The sequence below is a fragment of the Protobothrops mucrosquamatus genome, unplaced genomic scaffold, assembly GCF_001527695.2.
Source record: "Protobothrops mucrosquamatus isolate PMUCROS unplaced genomic scaffold, P.Mucros_1.0 scaffold198, whole genome shotgun sequence".
In the NCBI taxonomy this organism is placed as follows: Eukaryota; Metazoa; Chordata; class Lepidosauria; order Squamata; family Viperidae; genus Protobothrops; species Protobothrops mucrosquamatus.
The window spans coordinates 453,219-472,969 of NW_015386554.1; the positions used below are offsets into that span (position 1 = coordinate 453,219).

A 19,751-nucleotide genomic window follows, 5' to 3' on the forward strand; every position below is an offset into this window, starting at 1 on the left:
TTTTAAAACATGGGTTAATGTCTGGCAAAATAAAAATACAATTATAATTTGGAATAAATATTTAAGAGCCAAGATTTCAAAATAAGATCGATAGCTATTACTGAATACTTCAATTGCACCAATGTGAAATCTGATCTGCGGGATACCAACTAACTGATGCACCAAAATCTTTCAAAGTATTTTTTTTTTAAGTTAAATCAGAAATTATTCTAATGTTTTTCACACTGTAGACATTTAATCTTCCTGTTTAGAATTTTAATTCCAACCATTGTTCATCTACCAAATTCCCACATCACAGTAACTTGCTAGAACCACTTAACCCCACAAATATAAAAATAGTTTTGAAATTTGTACTATTTAAATAAGCTCTCCTCACAAGATGTCAACAATCCATACAGAAGGGATGACATGATCAACATTAAACATAGATATATCTTTTGGAGGGGATCACTTAAATTACTGGATTATCCTACAATTAGGTACCCATGAAATTAATCACTGGCCAATTCTTCCTCCCTTAAAAATATTTTTATCGTAACATAACAAGCAGATTTACTTAGTTAAATATACCTTTCCCAGTACAATCATTTAAAATGTAAAGGTCAGTTTTGGTCATAAATGCTCTTGGTTACTATTACAACACATCAATTCCATCTGGCTTATTTGCATCATGTTACACTGCAACACAAACCTTATACATATTCTTTAAAGATTACAACAGAGTTAGTGGTATTATACATATTTGATAAACTTGTGAGGTTAAGAATCAGAATCACAGGGTAATTAATTATGAGAAACCAGAGAAGTTGCTGGGTGTAATTTAACATGAAAACCAGACCCACATATTGGAATTATCTAATAACAGGGAAGAACTTACAAAAAGAAAGGCAACTTCTTCCAGCCATTACATATCAGTACCTCCTGGCATTTCTCTGCTTTGATTCTTGGCCCATTGAAAAACATTCTAATCAAGACCTTCTTGTTCTTCTCCACTGTCCCCTCTGATATCCATTCTTTTCTCTTTATGGCCGTTGTAAATTCTCCTCATTTCCTCTTCATACTTGATAAAGTTTTCCCCAAATCTTGTCCATGCTTTGTATGGGACAGTTATGGTGTTACGGTATGGAGGCCTCACTTCACTTACCTTCAAAAAAATACCATACCTGTTAGATCCCACATCAAAGTAGAACCTTTTGTTGTCCACCCTGAAGGAAGTCCCCTCTGGCAGTTCAGGAGGATCATCCCCTCCACTCCTCCTTTCTTCTATATCTCCTTCTCCATATTCTTCAATAAGTTGGACCAAAGCATCCCTGAATTCAATCATTCCCTGTGCTGGAAGGACAATAGTCTGTTCCTGCCCCAAACTGTGACCAAAATATCCTATCATGCCAGGTCCTCTAATCAAGGTTTGTCTAATCCTTAAGAAACGTCCACGTTGATTCTCCTTTAGGTCTAGGTAATATTTCCTATTATCTCTTTCAATATATTCAGTTTTTAAGACGCTGTGAAGATGTTCCTCAGATCCCACTGAAGCTGGAGGTGAGGGTAGCTGATGGTGTTGCCGCCTTCTTGGATCTTGTTCTTTGCCATTAGCATGGTCATTCCGGTGACTCTGGCTGCTTTTCAAGCCCAAATGGGCATAGTGTTCTATGAAATCGCCCAGGCAATCTTTCAGCTCAGAAGCTACTGATAAAGATAGAGTCAGCTTGCTTTTTCTGATATTGTCCTGCCTGCCTCTTCCTATCCAGACTTCAGCTATCTTCAGAAAACGACCTCGGGAACTTTGCTTCACATCCAGATAAAATCTCTTTTTTTGGATGTCCACTCTTTTGGATGCCAGCTCCTGGATTTCCATGCAGCCCGCCTGAGAAGAGGAGGCAGGATAATGATACTGCTGCTGGGACTGGGAGTAAATGCTCCTGTGTAGGCCAGAGCCCCCCACACTCCTTCCTCCTCCTCCTCCTCTGCCTCTCTCCATCTTTAACCATCAACTGAAAATAACAAATATATAACAAAGATGCATAACACCATAGACATCCAGGAGATCCATTTTGCTTTCCTGGCAACGGCCTCTCTGCGCATAATTTATTTCCCTGGAAAGTTATTTCACTAACACTTTCGTTTCTTAGTCTGGTACATAGAAATGGGGGGGGGGGGGAAGGAAGAGGAACGGGGAGGAGTTCTTGTAGAAAATCGTGTGCTGAATTGCTGAATGTCTGGCACACGTTAAAGGCACAGAATACATTTTTAAAAGAAGCAAGGCTTTGCCCTCTTCCCACCCTGACTAACCCTGCTCCTGGGTCCCCCAAATATAATACCAGCAATATTACACCGTTGTCAGGGGAAGAAGCTTCTCCTGCCCCGAAAACACAGCTCGAGTACAGGGGACTTATTTCACCAAGTAATGTTTATTAACACATCCGTATTCCTGCATTACAGTATCAATCCTGTGCTTGGGGATTCGCTTGCCAAGCCCCGATTCCGTGTTGGAAGCCTTTTCCCAGGCAGTTGCTGAACGTCAGGCTTTCTGCCGGAGCCCAAGCTGCCTTTCGCGGGCGTTGCATGCCCGCGCGTGGAAGTGGGGTGGGGGGGGGAAAGAGGCAAGACCTGCCAGAGAAACAGGACAGCCCCGACCTTTCCCAAACGGGCCTTCGCGCCACCACAAAGCCTGATCGGGTCAAAACACCTCTCGCCTTACTCCTGCCGCGAAGAGCATCTCCTTCCCCATTAAACGGACAGCCTAATTCTAGGGGAGTCCTCCCGTTCTCCACCCGTGGCTCCCCCCCCCCTCCACCCCGCACCCTATGGTCGCCCGTACAAATTGCAGCGACGGCCCCTCCAGGCGCCATGACACGCAATTGAGCCGGGGCGGGGGGGGGGAGTTAGCCAGAAGGGGAAAAAAAAAAAACAAAACCCCACAGCGGAGGGCGGTCGACACTTACTCCATTCCTTCAACTGCCTCTCGCCGACTCGCTTCTCAACCAGCCGCGGCCGCTCTCCGCCCTGGCCCCTGCAGCGCTCGCCTTCCCCGCGCGGCCGCCTCCGAGAGAGGGACGAGCGCTCCGCGATCGGGCGGGTCCTATCGCCGCCCGCTTCTTCGCCCTCCTCCGAGGCGCTGGTCCGTGTTCGACGCGCGCCAGCCAACCTCAACCGCCCCACCCGCAAGAGAACGAGAAACAAACAGCGCGCCGCGCGGGCTGAGAACGGGAATCCCTTTCTCCCTCCAGCTTTGAAGCGACCCGTCTCCCCCCACCTTTCTTCCAAAAATTATAAACTACATCCCCCAGAATGTCTTGCGTTGCCGGCGGCTGGCGGGCGCGGAAGCTTTTCTGCGCATGCACTTCACCTCATTTCACCTTCTACAGTTGACAGCAGCCGGAAAGAAAGGCGGGGGGAGAGAGGAGTATGGCGGCTCGTGACGTATTTTCATTGCGACGATAAGTGTTGACTGTGGATGATGATTTTCTCGTGCGTCTGGCGGGAAAGCGATTGAGAGAGAACTTTTTTCCTGGGGTATTGGGCAGTGGGAGAATTTCGGGGTGAGGTGAGTTTTACTTCCAGCGCCGCTATTAGGATAGTTAGTTTTTGTTTAAACGCTTATATTTGCACGTAAAATTATCTGGCATTACTAGCCATCCATACTCACGTTACATATTCTAAAGTAGCACTTGTTTGTCATTTTCAGTGTATTTGTTCAACCAAAAGCAAGAAAAGAGGCTCTTCTGAACAGATTTTTTTCCTTTTTCCTTAGCCATGCTGGCCTAGAAACCAGAAGAATGAGTTCTAGCTTGGCCTTAAATATGAAAGCTGGCTGAATGACTTTGGGCCAGTCACTCCCTCTCAGCCCAACCCACCTCACAGGCTTGTTGTGGGGAAAATAGGGGGAAGGAGTATTTGGTAAATTTGCTGCCTTGAGTTATATATAAAAAAGGCAGGATAAAAATATAATAATAGCAACCAGAATACTCTTTTTCCCCTCAAAGTAGACCAATTTATACCATACCCAGCATTCTGGATGACAGGTCAATAGGTGATTGACCTACTATATATAGCTGCATTCTTTACTTTCTTATCCTTTCCAATTTTTCTCATTCTTGCTTATCGGAAGTGAAAGAGAATGTTCAAACAGACGTCCTTCTGCCAAAGATGAATTTACAGTAATAATAGAATAGAATAGACTAAACAGATTGTAGAATAGAATAGAATAGAATAAAGCAGGAATGGAAGAGCAGAACAGGAGAGAAGAGGGAATAGAATAGGATAGAATAGAATAGAATAGACAGATTGTAGAATAGAATAGAATAGAATAAAGAGGGAATGGAAGAGCAGAACAGGAGAGAAGAGGGGATAGAATAGAATAGAATAATAGAACAGAACAGAATAGAATAGAATAGACTGGAAGGGACCTTGGAGGTCTTCTAGTCCAGCCCCCTGCTCGAGCAGGAGAACCTATATCGTCTCAGACAGGTGGATGTCCAGGCTCTTAAAAATCTCCAGTGATGGAGCAGCCACAATTTCTGGGGGTAAGAAAACATGAATGAATTTACAATAAGAAAAATCATTACGAATGGTATATTTTAGCAATTAAGGTATTTTTATTGTTCCAAGAAAGATAATGAAAATGTCTCTTGTTCCAGATCATGTGCATTTGCAGAGGAATAAATTGATAGAACATGGATTCTCCACCAAATAAACTTCCCCTATGGATGACAGAACCAAACAGAGAAGATATTGTGGATGACAAAAAGGTAGAAAATCAGAATATAAGCTTGGCTCTTATAATAATTTAAAGCATGGTAAATGATAACTCCTCTGGGCAAATTTCCAGTTTGCATGGAAATTTTCAGAACTACTAATTTGGCTCTTTGCAGTTCTGTTTTTAGCTTAATGACATTAAACAGGAATACTTTGATTTGTAGGAATATCCAAGAGGCCACTTATAATTGGGTTACTGATTTTTGCAGGGAGGTTTCAATCATTATGTTTTGAGATTAATTTTTAAATTGTCCTTATGGGGGTATTTGCTCTATTAATTTCTTTTTTAGCTAAGATAGATTTTATTAGCAATATTTTTACAGTGTCCTTCACTTTCTGATAAATTGAGAACTTGTCTTGGTAGAATGTGTGTGGATCCATTCTATTTGTTAATCTCCTACTCTATATAAGCAACATTCAAAACGCTAATGTGCTTTAAAAATAGAATTGTACCTTTTTCATATTAAAATTATTCTCTTATCAACTCTCACTTGGCTACCATTAACTTAACAATCAAGTTGATATTTTCTACTAAGTTGGAAAGGACTAATATATTATGTTGTAGGCTAATATTAGCAACCCATTATATATTCTTCAAATTATAAACCAAGTTGTCTTTCACATTTTTATGAAACAGAAAAAGTCATTCCAACCGAGTGTCCTGGAAGATAACCTTCCATTCTTAGAATACAACGGCTCAATCATCTACAGCTATAATAATAATGATTGTTCCTTGCTCTCAGAAGACATTCTGTAAGATAATGAAAACTTTCATCTTTCCTTTTTTAGTGTAATCTTTCGAAGTAATATATATCTCAGTTTTTTTTATATGTGTGTTTTCATTTGATTATTTGAATATTTCATTTTCCTAGAAATTCATAGCATTTTTATAGCAATAGGTCCATTTATATTATTTACATTTATGTCCTTGGGGTTATCTATCAACCAGGTTTATATTAGGTGATTGGAAGGAGAAATTAACTGTTTGTAGCTTGTCAACAAGATGGGGTTAACAGTAAATTGTTGACCGTGCCCAAGCCAGACAATAATTTTGATTATTATTATTTATTAAACAAATTTATATGGCTGTCTATCTTATGTTGATTCTGGGCAGCTTATAAAATTTAAAATCCACAGTCAAAAGCCCATAAACCCCCAGCCCATACCCCCTGGCGGTAACATGATCCCACTAGATGTATTTCTCTAGTGCAGGGGTAGGCAACCTTGGCTCTTTCATGACTCATGGACTTCAACTCCCAGAATTCCTGAGCCAGTATGGCTCAGCTTGGAAACCTCTCCCTTTTCCCTCAGCATGGCTGGCTCAGGAATTCTGGGAGTTGAAGTCCACGAGTCATAAAAGAGCCAAGGTTGCCTACCCCTGCTCTGATGGTAGATGTAACTGGGGAGGGCAGACCTTCAAATATTTGTTGCTGAGGTTGTCTGTACTGATCTCTGAATGACATGCTAAACCTAATCACAAAGTGACTTAGTGTAGCAATATCAAGCAATAGCACTTAGATTTATATACCTCCCCATAGTGCTTTACAGCACTCTCTGGGCGGTTTACAATGTCAGCATATGACCCTCAACAATCTGGGTTTTCCTCATATTGGCAAATACAGTTTGGAGACATTTTTTTTAATTTAAAAATTGTATATTTAATCAGCAACCAACAGTGCATTAGATCAAATTGTTAAATTAATCTTAGTGCCCAAAATTATGCAAGTTTATTTAAAAGCAAATCACAGTGTCTATATTCATATATAATATGTCAGGACCTGTTTGTTTTAAAAAATCTTTACAACTTGCAGAGTCTTGGCCAAATTTAGTAGATGGGTTTTTCTTAAATGTGGTTGTAAGGTCTCCATTCTGACCTGTTTCATATTCCATATGACCCAGGCCAAAATACCATATCAGGATTGTTTTGTTTACTTATACTTTGTTTGAAGCTGACTTTCATACTTCAGACTATATTTTAGCATTGAACTACAATTTGAAACCATAGTTGGATGTTAGTTTATACATTTTGTCTTATTTTCACCAGGGCTTATTGCTTCCTAATATGGAATTCTAGTTCATTCCTAGTTTGTTTTTATACACCACTCTACAGTGTGGAAATCTATAGCAGTTTAAAAAAAAATCCCCAAAGACTGCTTTTTTGCTTTTTCCAGAAATTCTTAATTCTTTTCAACTATGATCTTCTTCCTATACCCAACTTTTCCCTGAATATAAAGCAGAGGTAACTAAATACATAGAAGAAATTCCAAATCTCATACCCCTCCTGACAGCAAATGTTAATTTAATAAAAGAGATTAAAATAAATGAGAAGAGATGGCCAGAGAAATATACTCAGGCATATATGTCACTTCCTGCATAAAAATCGTAACAGTCTCCCCAAATCTCACAAACATATAGGCCAGGCGTGTCCAACTTTTCGGCTTGCCTGGGCCATAGTGAGTGAAGAGGAATTGTCTTGGGCTGCATATAAAAGATATAGTTTGTGTATGTATGCATGCGTGTATAAATAATGTTCAAAATTTACAATCTTGTGAAGCCACGTTACTAGCTGTGTAGGGTTCCATGTGGTCTGTGGGCTGAAGGTTGGACACACCTGACATAGGCTAAATATACACCACAAATAGATTGGGTCGTCTTCACATTTTATTTTCACATACAACCATATCTCCTATCCCAATTCACCACATTAAAAAACCCAATATAAAAACAGGTAAAACAAAAAGTGCTATGATTTTTTCTTCGGAAAGATATATCACCCCACAGAATATCTACAGCCCACTGACAATAAATTGAAAATGTACCCTACATACCGATATATATAAAATTTTGGTATTGCTATCTGAGTGTTGGCAAAATAAATGAATGGGGGAAGTTGCCCTAACACGTGTTGAAAAAAACATGACTAATTTACTTGTATTTAAGGGTTAAGCTCTAATTGAATTTCATTTTATTCTTTATGATAAAAACAATAGCTAGAGTGGCCTGGCTCATTTATAACAGTAAATTATTATAGGTTGATTTACACATTCTAAAATAGGGTATATGGATGGGTACTTGCAGTACTTGGGAATTAAAACTCATCTACTGCACTTCCCCAGAGAAGCTTTTGGAATTTCTCATGCATTTGGAATGGTCAACAACTTTTCAGTTTAAATGTTTATGTAAATTTATATTACATAACCTTGAAGATCATTAAAAATTGCATAGAGGAACAGACTTTACAAATCACTGAGTTAAACAAAAATATTGCTTTTTTGACTATAAGATTTCTATTTTAGATTTTTGTTTTATGATCACTAGAGCTGTACCTTTCTACTTATTGCTCTTTATCTAATAATTTGTGATGCATTCTGGGTGGTATACATGTAAAAATTATTATTTACAAATTGGATTCCAGTCTTAATCACATTTATTTTCCTTTCCCTTGTTTTACTCTCTAGTCAGCATTAATTGAAAGTGATAATGTAATTGTAAATAATAGTGGAAGAAAAGAAAGAGGAAGAGAGAAGATGTTTATTCAAAAGGAGAGAAAGGAAGGAAATGCATGTTTAATTTAGTTTCTCATTTGACAATGATGGTTTGTAAGAAGCCATTGTTTTGCATTATCGTTTTGTATTAATGTATTACTATGCCTCAGATACAATTATGTCTTGCAGCATTACCTTGCCTGTTGGAGCTGTGTTAGGATTTGACATTGAATGGCCAGCCATTTATGCTAAAGGGAAGGAAGGAAAAGTTGCCTTAGTCCAGTTATGCGAATCTGAAACCAAGTGCTACTTATTTCATATCTCTTCTATGACAAGTCAGTGCTATTCTATTTTATCTCTAAGCATGATAGATGTTAGGATGCCCTTTTGCATTAATTTGCCTTTGTGTTCAAATATTTATTTTATAATAAAGAGAAAGCAGATTCCAGGGAGCAAGAGTGGGTTAGGGCTATGAAGTCCTGAGTGCTAAGATCGATATAAAATTAGCCTAGAAGCTGTAAGATTCATTATATGAATAATTTCGGTGCTCGTATTTTATCCCCTGCAGGTTTTCCTGTGGGACTGAAAAGGTTGCTTGAAGATAACGCTATTAGAAAAGCTGGAGTTGGTATTGAAGGGGATAAATGGAAGCTGATGCGAGATTTTGAAATCAAACTGGAGAATCTTGTCGATTTGGCTGACCTTGCTAATGAAAAGGTAATTAGAAGAATAGAATAGAAATAAAATAGAAATAATAGAAATAGAATAATTGGCCAAGTGTGATTGTACACACAAGGAATTTGTCTCCAGTGCATAAGCTCTCAGTGTACATGCAAACAACCAAGTAATATAATCATAAGATTATATTATAAGAGAAGGTAGTAGTAAAGATGAGAAGGATAATTGTAATACAGCTTTACTACCGTGTTTCCCCGAAAGTAAGACCCGGTCTTACTTTCTTTTGGGCTCTGAAGTAAGCACTAGGATTTACTATCGGGAAGGACTTACTTTTTGCCGGTACCAGTAGGCCACGAGCGTGCAGGGGTGTGGTGGGGCCTATGTATGAGGTGAAGAAGCAATGCAGCAGCGAGAACATGGTGGCGGACCAGGTACAGTACCAGTGCAGGAGGGGCGTGTGCCCTACCTGTGCCAGGCCAGCCCCTGCAACCCTGGGGTGGCTATGCTGGGCAGCCAGGCTGACCAAAGTGGCAGGTGGAGCGCCGGAGGCTCGTGGAGGGAGCGGGCGGGCGGGCGTCCTGCTGTCAGCACCCATGCTGGCTGCCCCTTCCCCGTGGAGCTGGAGAGCTTGCCACACCACTGCCCAGATGCCCTCACTTCCCCCAGGAATTGCATTTCTTTCCTTACCTGACTTCCAGCCCTATGCCATTTCTCCTTCACAATCCGCCGCCCGCCGCTGCATGCAGGGAAACAAAAGTTTGTGGGGGTGAAAAAAAAGGTCAATCAATCAATTCCAACTTCTCACGAAGTTCTGCCCTCACCCCAAACTAGGTTTACTTGGGGGGGGCTTATATTAGGCCCACCCCTGAAAATCGAGCTGGGGCTTACTTTCTGGGGGGGGGTTACTTTTGGGGAAACACGGTATATGGGTAAATATCCTTAGACATAAGACAGTGCTGTGCGAATTAGGTGTTCAGCAGAGTGATGGCAGAGGGGAAAAAACTGTCTAGTTGTTTTGGCGTGCAGTGCATCTGAGGGGAGGAGTTGAAACAGTTTATGTCCAGGATGTGAGGGGTCTGTAATATTTTCTCAGCCTTCTTTCTGACTCATGCAGTATACAGGTCCTCAATAGAAGGCAGGCTGGTTGCAGTTGTTTTTCTGCAGTCCTAGCTATCCTTTGAAGTCTGTTCTGTCCTGTTTGGGCAGTCTGGACTTTCTGAGCTGATGCAGTAAGAACGTTCTTTGTTGTGCCTTTTTAATGATGGTTCTAATGTTAGGTGTCCATATCAAGTCCTGGGAGATTACAGAACCCAGAAACTTGAATGTCTCTGGGTTCCAGAAACTTCAGTATGGGGAGAATGCAAAATAGTCAGTTACGCAAGAGAGCAAATGTTTGCTAATCAGAAAAATACATTGTATAATGGTAGCAATATATTGGAAAAGGGAACTAAATATCCCATAGTGAGATATCCTGGATCTGTGTTTTGACTGTGACACACAACACTGATTAATTTTCAATCTGATTATTGCATTCCTTATTTTTTATTTCTGTAATATGTTTTATGATTTTTGAATAGTAAGATAATTTGAATTTGTTGCAAGTACTGTATTGTATGTTCCACCAAATTGAATGGCCTTTATCTAAAACAAGATGTACCTAGATTTAGGTTCTCAACATGATAGTTTTTTGAAAGTTACATTTATATGTTACCGAATTTAGAGGTATGTCACATATTGGTGGACCTTTGCTTGGTATTGCTAATGGACTTTTTGGTGCCAACATTATTATGGAAGCTGTTACTGTAACCATTTAGCAAAATAAAAAATGGCTTAAAGACTTATTCTGTGCCCTGAATATAGACTTACATTTACCAATAAAATGATCTTATTTATTCAGTTTTATTAGAAATGGGTCAGTATTACTATGTTTCAGAAGTAATTTATGCTTTATTGTTGCAATTTCATTTTAGCTAAAATGTAAGGAGATATGGAGTTTAAATGGCCTTGTCAAACACCTATTCCACAAACAGCTTGTGAAAGACAAATTGGTCCGCTGTGGTAACTGGGAATGCTTTCCATTAACTGAGGAGCAAAAGCTGTATGCAGCTACAGATGCATATGTACGTATAAAGAAGCTTGTATTTTATAGGCTATATTAAATTTGAAAACCTTGCTTTGGCCTATTTATTTGATTATATCTCAATGTTATAAACAAGTGATGGCGAACCTTTTAGAGACCGAGTGCTGAAAAACTGCCCTGCCCCCCGCCCACAGGGCCCCCTGCCGCCTATCGCCCAAGCAGCCCTTCAGCGCCATGGCAGCCATGCCCTCTGCCCGCGCCCCGCAGATCATTTGCACACGATGGGGCGTGAGGGCGGAGTCTTGTCCCTACTGCCCGGCTGCCATGTCCTTGGCTGTACTTGGGGGGTGACTCTTCCCCGGGGGGACTGCTGGTGAGGAGGGGGTCACGGGGGGGGAGGTGGGGCTGGGGCAATGGTGCGCGTGCCCACAGAGAGGGCTCTGAGTGCCGCCTCTGGCACGCGTGCCATAGGTTTGCCACCACTGTTATAAACTAAGATATGGAATGTATATTGTATGTATAATTGTATGTATAATCTGATTGTATGTATGATCTACTTAGTTCTCCATATTTACTATGCAAATAATCCCAGAATCTGTCTAAACCAGTAAAGTATAGTTACCAGAAAGAGAAAAACCTGGGGTTTTAAGCAAATGGTTTAAGGTCCAGATTTGCTTATTTTAGATCAATACAATAGAGTTTGGGGTTTAATTATAACACATGAACGAAGCTAGACTGTGATATAGGCAATGGCTAATTCAGTTTCTATTAGACAAAATGCCACTGTTTATAGCTTTCTAAGTTTAAAATCTTATTTGTCTTTTTGTTCTTTATTTCAAATTCTTTAAATTTTTATGATTAAAATTTTCTTTCATTCAGGACTGGAGGCAGTCTTACCTCGTGTTATCAAAGTTGCTGCTCTAAACCAGAGTTCCCCAACCTTTCTGGTTGGCGGCTTGGAGGGAAAGGGAGGAGCAGGGAAATGTTTGCCCGTGCATGCACAAATGGGCGCATGCATGGTGGCGCTAGCACTTGCATGCATGTGCAAGCAGGCTGCTAGTGCCTGTGCAAATGGGCTGCTAGCTCCCGCTCATGTGCGCAAATGGGTCGCTAGTGCCCACACGCATGCGCAAATAGGGCTGCTAGTGCTTGCACGGTGGTGCTAGCACGAGTGGGGGTGTGTGGGCACATGTGCGCATACTCGCCAGCCTTTCCTGCAGCCCGGTGGCCAAGAGGCCGCAGCCCGGTATTGGGCCGTAAACCACAGGTTGGAGATCCCTGCTCTAAAGTCAAAGTTGTTGCTCTAATATTTTAGGAGTAGTTAATGAGCAATTTCAAGAACTGATTAGAAAGTGAGGCTTGTCTTTTAATAGTCTTTGCCATGGTTGCCGGCGAAATGGGTAATCTTGTCATCTCCTGGTGTCACCTTAAACCTATGAGGAGCAGCCATCCGGAGCACATGTAGGTGATCTCCCATCCTCTTCTTATCCAGAGAGGTTCCAAAGAACCAGTCTGCTTACCAGTTCCTCAGTCTTTGGAACAGTTGTGGGCTCTGCTTTTGCAGAGCTATCTCCAGTTTGCCATGCCTTTCCTGGAAAGTCCATGTTTGTGCCATTTTATACTGATTCTCTACTGTGTATATTAGGTACTTTTTTCCCCTGTGTTTATAACTTTGCGTATGTTTTGTCTTTCTTTTAAATAATCAGGATTGATGACCTCAGATTCCCCAGATTTCTCCAGCTATGTTGGGACCATAGCTCCCAGATTTCAGCCATTTTTGTTGGGAATTTGGGAACTGAGGTCACCAGCACATCTGGAGATTAGAAAATATTGTTCTGGATCTTTTAAGTTGAAAGGAAGATGTCCTTATTGTCCCTATATTAAAACTTATTCTTTTTCTTTTTTTGTTTTTATAGGCGGGCTTCCTTATTTACCAAAACCTAATAAATCTGAGTAATGATAAGCAGATGCATATTTGTTTAAAAACAGGTGAGCTAAATTTGAGAACAGCAACTTTTTCATATAGCAGGCACAATTGCACAGGATTATAGGGGTAGATGCATACATGCATGTACACATCCATTCAGATTTCTATATGCATACACTATTGAAGCCACATGATGTAGGTGTTCTTGTGCTGAACTAGGAGTGGAGAAATTCAAATTCTTTCCCTCTTTTAAGCATTAGGGATTGGCTAGGTGGGTCAGTCATTCTTTCTCAGCTCTAGATAGGGTAGATTACAGTCCATAACCTTTGCGAAGAGGTCTTCATCCTGCCATGAATTGATTCCAATGATGAAAATAAACTTTTTGAAAATTAAAGTGTGGCAAAAATATTACAGACACATGAGACTGCCTAAATCTTTCAAGACATGATTCTTTCTATTTATATATATATATATAAATTTGGAGTTCAGTGGATAACATGGTGTTTTGCATCTTGTTTTATATGAATTTTCACTGAATTTTCTGAATAATGGAGTAATCCATCATAGAGGTTATTATGACTTTTTTTAAATCTTCCATTCAATCGTATCCAGTTCTCAAAGACTGTCTAGATAAGTCCCTGTAGCTTTCTTGGCAAAATTTTGCAGATGTTATTTGCCATTGCTTTCTTTTTAGACCTGAGAAAAAAATGAGTAGCCAGATGCCAGCCAACTGGCTTTGTGCCCGAGGTGGGCCTAGAACTCAGTCTCTTGGTTTCTAGTCTGATGCCTTAACTACTACATCAGACCGGTTCTCATTATGAATGTACTAATGAATAAATAGAGCAGATGTTGGTGAATAGAGTTCAAAGGTAATTACAGTAGCATCTGCAGAAAACACGATAGAAATCCCCTAAAAATCCAAAGGTTGTATAGTCCCATTTAACAACACATAAATTAACTTGAATTTAGGGAGCCAGATGAAAATTTAAAGACAAGTGGAATAATAATTCCTTAATTAAGTGCCATTTCAATATTTAAAACCCAGATGAATTATAGTAGTTGGTGAAATGTTCTGCCTTTTTTCAACAGATGGAATGTTGCTGTCGAGTAAAATTAAAGATGAATTGACCTCTTTGTCTAAGGAGGTGCTAGATTTGGCTCATTGTGTTCCTGCCACTTTTGACCAATCTACGCATATTCAAAGGTTAGATACCGCTTATTTTAATTTATCAGTACCAATGAATAAGAATATTTAATTCAGTACATTCTTGCAGTAACAGAACTGTGTTATTTCAATGGGTATAACCGAACAAATAGTATACAGAGTTTCCATATTTATAGTGACTTTTGTGCTTGGACAGGAACTTTACTTGAGCCTGGAGCTCTAAATATGTTAAGGGCCCCATCTCTTGGTTTTACTGTTAAATTGGATAATTACCTTTTTTGCTGTATATATAAGTATCTGTTTTTGTACTGTTTTTATTGGTTTTAAACATTTTACAGTATTGTTTTAGAATTATAGGCCACCCAAAGTTACCCAGTGAAATGGGCGGCCATAGAAATAATAAATCAATGTATAGGCCTTTCTTTATACTATATTCTATTGTACTTTCAGCCACCCTCTTAAACTCCCAGTCCCTCCTTTTGTACTCTTTTAGAATTGGCTGAAACTCATGGATAGAGAATGAATGGGAACAGTGGTATTTATCTGAGGGAAGTAGTCAGTCTGTGGAGATTTGGTGTATTTGCTTGCTTTCTGATTTGAGGTTACGACAGAGATCAGCAAACAAAGAAAACAAGTAAACAAGAATAGGAGTTTAGTGTGATCTCTTGCTTTAAAGACTAAGTTTGAGGTGAGTGAAATAATAGTATGAACTCTTGACTCTCAGTGAGCAAGTCCATTCTCCTGAATCCAAAGTGACTGAGGTGGAGAATGGATAGCTCAGTGGAAAGAACAATTTGGATTATGGTAGCTGTGAAAAAGCCAAAATTTATATTAGGAAACATTAAGAAAGGGATTTGAAATGAAAATTCAAATGTTGTACAAATCTGTGGTATGTCTACATCTGGAATACAGAGTTCAGTTCTGGGTTCTGCATGTGAAAAAGAACTGGAAAAGTGAAAGAGGGCAGATAAATGTGATCAGGAAACTTGAAGAGCTTTGAAGCCTCTGCTTAGAAAAGACAAACTAATGGATACAAGTGTACAATGCAGTACCATTACTGAATGGAGAAAGTAAACGGGAAAACTTTTCTTCCTTTCAAAGGGATGGATGGACTAAAGGTCATCCAGTGAAGCCAACTGGACAGTGGTTTGGAAAAGACAAAAATAAGTTATTATAAAAACATATCTTGTTCATCAAATTATTAATTATTACTTGAGCTTTAATTCTACTAATTTTAGTTTTTTAATTGTGGCATTCTTCTTTTGAATATTTTAATTATCTTGAGTGCTTATATAAGAATAGAATAGAGCTGGAAGGGACCTTGGAGGTCTTCTAGTCCAGCCCCCTGCTCAAGCAGGAGAACTTATACGATCTCAGACAAGTGACTGTCTAGCTTCTTTTAAAAAATCTCCAGTAATGGAGTGCCCACGATTTTTGGGGGCAAGCTATTGTCCTCACTGTCAGGAGGTTTCTCCTTAATTTCAGGTTGCTTCTCTCTTTGATCAGTTTCCAACCATTATTTCTTGTCCTGCCCTCTGGTGCTTTGGTGAATAATGTGACCCCCTCTTCTTTGTGGCAGCCCCTCAAATACTGGAATACTGCTATCATGTTTCCCCTATTTCTTCTTTTCTTTAGACTAGCCAAACCCAAGTCCTGCAGCCATTCTTTGTATGTTTTAGTCCCCAGGCCTTTGATCATCTTAGTTGCTCTTCTCTGAATTTTTTTCCAAACTCTCAAATAAAATAACTCATTTCATATTTTTTCTATAGTGCAACAGAACTATTGGCTGATATTTCAAAAAACATTAAAGCTCTAAGGAACATATTACTTACTAAATCTAATTGCCAAATGGAGCTGGAAAAAGCTGCTGATGGAGTATCTAAATTAAATTCCAAAATAATTTGTAATGATATTGATGATAAAATAGCTGGCATTCAAAACTCCCATATAAAAGATGAAGAAGAACTTGGTAAGAAAGAGCATTCAGAGGATGCTTCAGACGCAATCTTAAAAATATCTACAGAAAAAGAATTCTTAATGTCACTAGACGTAACTGATTATGAACTTCAAATGATGGAACGTCAGGCCGAGGAAGAAATGCTACATGAAGCAACTTATATGTCTGAGGTAAATCTGTATAGGTAATTGCCTTTTGTGGAAAGATGTGATGTTTAATTCATCCATAAACTGGTCTTTTTGCAAATTTTGGCTGTGATACAACAGCTAAGAAAATATTGTATGTTAGGATTGCCAAGTCTAGAGAAAGTCAGTTTTGTTCCAGCAGTGAAGAAACAGGTTGTTTCTCCTATCCTAAGAATGTGCTAGGATCAGATGGGCTTTGTAATCCTATTTCTCAAGCTGCTCATCTGCAAAACAGAAGCTTTCCTGTCACACAAATATTAATATAGTTTTATACATTATTGTGGTTTTACACATTTTTATTATGCATAGAAATGTTAATGGTTTATATAGGCTAGAAGGTAAGCTCAGATTACTTGTTAGTTTTTTTCCACTGAAAAGTTATGTTTTCCTGTATTAGAAAATAGGAAACTGAACATTGGGATTAAAAAAGAAGGGAAAAAAACCAATTTGAACTGTTCTGTTTAGGATTTACAATCTGTAGAAGGTGATCATCATGATGCCATGGAAAGTGATGATGAACTTGAAATGGAAATGCTTAAGGTAAATTAAATCCTTCCTCCCTCCTCCTTCCTTTCTTGGTAGTTTCTTGCTATTTATTTATTTATCAAATTTATATAGTCATCAATCTCAAAATAACGGTCGTATACAACAATGAAATAAAACAATGAATTTTATTTATTTTTTAATTAAATTTACATGCCACCCATCTCGTATAGGCAGCTTACAAACAAGTAAAAACAAGAAGGAAATTAAAATAATAAATATTGATATTAACATTGATTAAAAATCATCAAAAGTTGGAAAGGGAGGGAAAATGCTCACAGGATGGAGGTGGAATATTATCTCAGTCCATTAACTACCTCCAGTATGACATGCCCCTATCAGGCCCCAGGCCAATTGGCAGAACCAGGTTTTCAAGCCCTTCCAGGAGGTCAAAAAGGTGGGCATAGTGTTCCAGAGGTTGGGAACCACAGCAGAAAAGGCTCTTCTGGACCCCATCAGCCAGAATTCTTTGACTGATATGGTCTGCAGCATGCCCCTTCTGCTAGCACGAAAGGGGTGGTCCAATCCCATTGGAATGAGACAATTTCTCAGGTAACCTGGTCCCATGCCATATATAAATATGTATAAACAATCATTATTAAAAATATAAGCCATCAGGCACAGGAGAGAATAGATATTAACAATGATGAAAGCATCCTAACCAGGTCTTAAGGGGATTACAGAATATTGAAGAGATGGAGCTGACCTCGCTTCGAAAGGTATAAAATGTTCCATAAGGCAAGGGCCACAGCAGAGAAAGCCTGAAAGGAAAAAGCAAGGAGAGCAGACTTGTATGTTAGAAATAAAAACTGGACTTGTTATAATAAGCTAACACTGTTCACGAGATTCAATAAAAATAGATATTAATACTGTTGTCAATGCTGCTAACATCGGATGTTCTTGCTTTGACAACAGATGGAAATGCAGCCATTTTTCACTATTGCTTTTAGAGTTAGTTGAAGCTGGGAGGGGGAATGTGGATGAGGTCCAGCTAGTCATAACAATAATAACTCAGTCGTGGGAACCCAAGGTCATTGGGTCCAGAGTTGATAGAGTTTTGGCGGGCTGGAGAGCTGGGGAGAAAGCCCGCGCTTCAAGCTAATTGGGGAATGTGATTTATGACTTTATTGGAGGAGGGAATTGTGCTTTGATACTTTGTATCCAGGAGAGGGGAATTTAGTTTTTGGTTTCGACTATGTAGTGCCGATACTTTGTTTCTTGAATAAAAGATTCTTTAAGGTAAACAATGCCTTGAAGTTCTTTTGAAGAGTTTCATCTGTCGGAACCATGACAACTGTTTTTAATAAATGCCTGAAATAAATTGCCTTTCAATCAAGGGGGATTACTGTGTAGCTTTGCTTCTCACTCTCCCATGCTTTTTACAGTAATATGGAAAACCTATCGGAGCTATGAGGTCTTCACAAATTATATTCATAAAGTAACTTTACCTTGATGTAGCTAATGTAGGTAGGATCTCTCTCTGTTAAAAATAAAAAGAACTTTTGTCTACCCCTGATTCTTTTGGATTAGAAGATGCAAAATATGTTAACTCATTTTCTCTGTTCCAGTCTTTAGAAGACACAGACAAGTGCAATTTGAATTCTAAGCTGGGGAGTTTAAAGAAGCAAAGTGACCATGTTGCAGAGGATGAAGGAGAAGAGGGCATTGAGGAGGAAGAGGAAAGTTGGGGTAAATATTAAATTGTGATCCGAAGTTCCATATCACCACACTAGAGTATTGTACTTCTTTATGTTCACATATATGCATACAGATGAAAAAGCATATCTCTAAAGATCATCTCAAGTAGTTCTCATTGTTGAAGACTTTAAAATTTAGTGGCCAAGGGGAATATTTTAAAAGCAATGTTTTGTAAGAAATGAGGAATGTGCTGTATAGAATTTAAGAGAAGGACAAGCTTGCTATGGCTTGGTTCACAATAAAGTTAACCAGAATGATTTTGGGGATTTGTGTAATTTGAATCCACTCATAATGTTTTAAAATAGTCGGTGAAACAGGATGCAGTGTTTTCAACAACCAAAGTTCAAAAAATATTCCAGCTTAGCATTATACGCTAACCCAGCCTCTGATTTATTTGTTCATTCTGTTTGCAAATGAGCCTTAGCCAAAACAATATTGTGAGTTAACAGTGTGGCTTAATGTAGTATATGATCCCAGTCACTGTTGATGCTCAAAAAAATTTTTAAGCAAGTTATGGGTTTGATGCACTCATGTTAAACCAGTTTTAAATTTCATGTTGTCAATGAGAAAATTAAGCATGTATGTTGACTTTCTGAGGAAATATTTTTTTTAATATATTTTATTGATTTTTTAACATAGTCACTTTAATATTTGGTAAACAGCGTGTTGTCTGAGTTTATATTTAAAATCAATAACAGTTAATTTCTATAATTCCACATAGTAGCTTTCTTTGATTTTCCCTTCTTCCAATAATATTCTCTTTTACCAACCTTAAATTACGGTAGTACATTTCTTAGTATTTTGATAGATAACAATTGAATATAAACATTTTTCTAATATTTAACAACCACGTCAATATAAAGCTTCTTTTCCAATTAATAATCTTAATTACCTCGTCATAGATCCTGTTTTCAAAGTTCTTATTTAGATTTGTTTTCCCCGCAATGTTCAAAACATTCTTACCAATTAAGATTTTCTCAGAGTTAATTACAGTTAAATATTTAAGTCTTTTTCCTCATACAAGCCATCCGAACAATTTTACATTTCTCATCTTAAAAAAAACAACAAAAAAAGAATAGAAGAAAAAAAAGGAAGGAAACAGTATACTACTTGAGAAACATGTCCTTCTTAAGCTAAAATACATTTACCGTATATACTCGAGTATAAGCCGAGTTTTTCAGCCCATTTTTGGGGCTGAAAAATGCCCCCCTCGGCTTATACTCGAGTCAGCGGCGGCGGCGGCGGCGCGGCAGCGGCGGTGGCGGCGCGGTGGCGTCG

General features: G+C 38.9%; 2 protein-coding genes across 2 annotated transcripts in view; one reads left to right on the forward strand and one right to left on the reverse strand.

Moving 5' to 3' along the window:
* Positions 1 to 201: 201 nt before the first annotated feature.
* On the reverse strand, positions 202 to 2,980 carry PURG (purine rich element binding protein G). Its single transcript, XM_015813827.1, has 2 exons — positions 2,943 to 2,980; positions 202 to 1,991 (listed from the first exon to the last, which is right to left on the reverse strand). The coding sequence occupies exon 2, from the start codon at positions 1,976 to 1,978 to the stop codon at positions 965 to 967; it is 1,014 nt and encodes a 337-aa protein (XP_015669313.1). The 5' UTR covers positions 1,979 to 1,991; positions 2,943 to 2,980; the 3' UTR covers positions 202 to 964.
* Positions 2,981 to 3,523: 543 nt separating this feature from the next.
* Positions 3,524 to 19,751, forward strand: part of WRN (WRN RecQ like helicase) — a 61,342-nt gene continuing 45,114 nt past the window's right edge. The window contains exons 1-11 of the mRNA XM_015813828.2: positions 3,524 to 3,544; positions 4,638 to 4,748; positions 5,393 to 5,508; positions 8,430 to 8,575; positions 8,809 to 8,957; positions 10,889 to 11,038; positions 12,915 to 12,987; positions 14,015 to 14,129; positions 15,860 to 16,217; positions 16,698 to 16,772; positions 18,344 to 18,464. Of these exons, the coding sequence (XP_015669314.2) occupies positions 4,674 to 4,748; positions 5,393 to 5,508; positions 8,430 to 8,575; positions 8,809 to 8,957; positions 10,889 to 11,038; positions 12,915 to 12,987; positions 14,015 to 14,129; positions 15,860 to 16,217; positions 16,698 to 16,772; positions 18,344 to 18,464 (1,378 nt within the window). The 5' untranslated portion in view covers positions 3,524 to 3,544; positions 4,638 to 4,673. The remainder of the gene's footprint in view (positions 3,545 to 4,637; positions 4,749 to 5,392; positions 5,509 to 8,429; positions 8,576 to 8,808; positions 8,958 to 10,888; positions 11,039 to 12,914; positions 12,988 to 14,014; positions 14,130 to 15,859; positions 16,218 to 16,697; positions 16,773 to 18,343; positions 18,465 to 19,751) is intronic.

Coding starts and splice junctions, on each gene's coding strand:
- PURG (XM_015813827.1), bottom strand. CDS start 1,978: ATGGAGAGAGGCAGAGGAGGAGGAGGAGGAAGGAGTGTGGGGGGCTCT.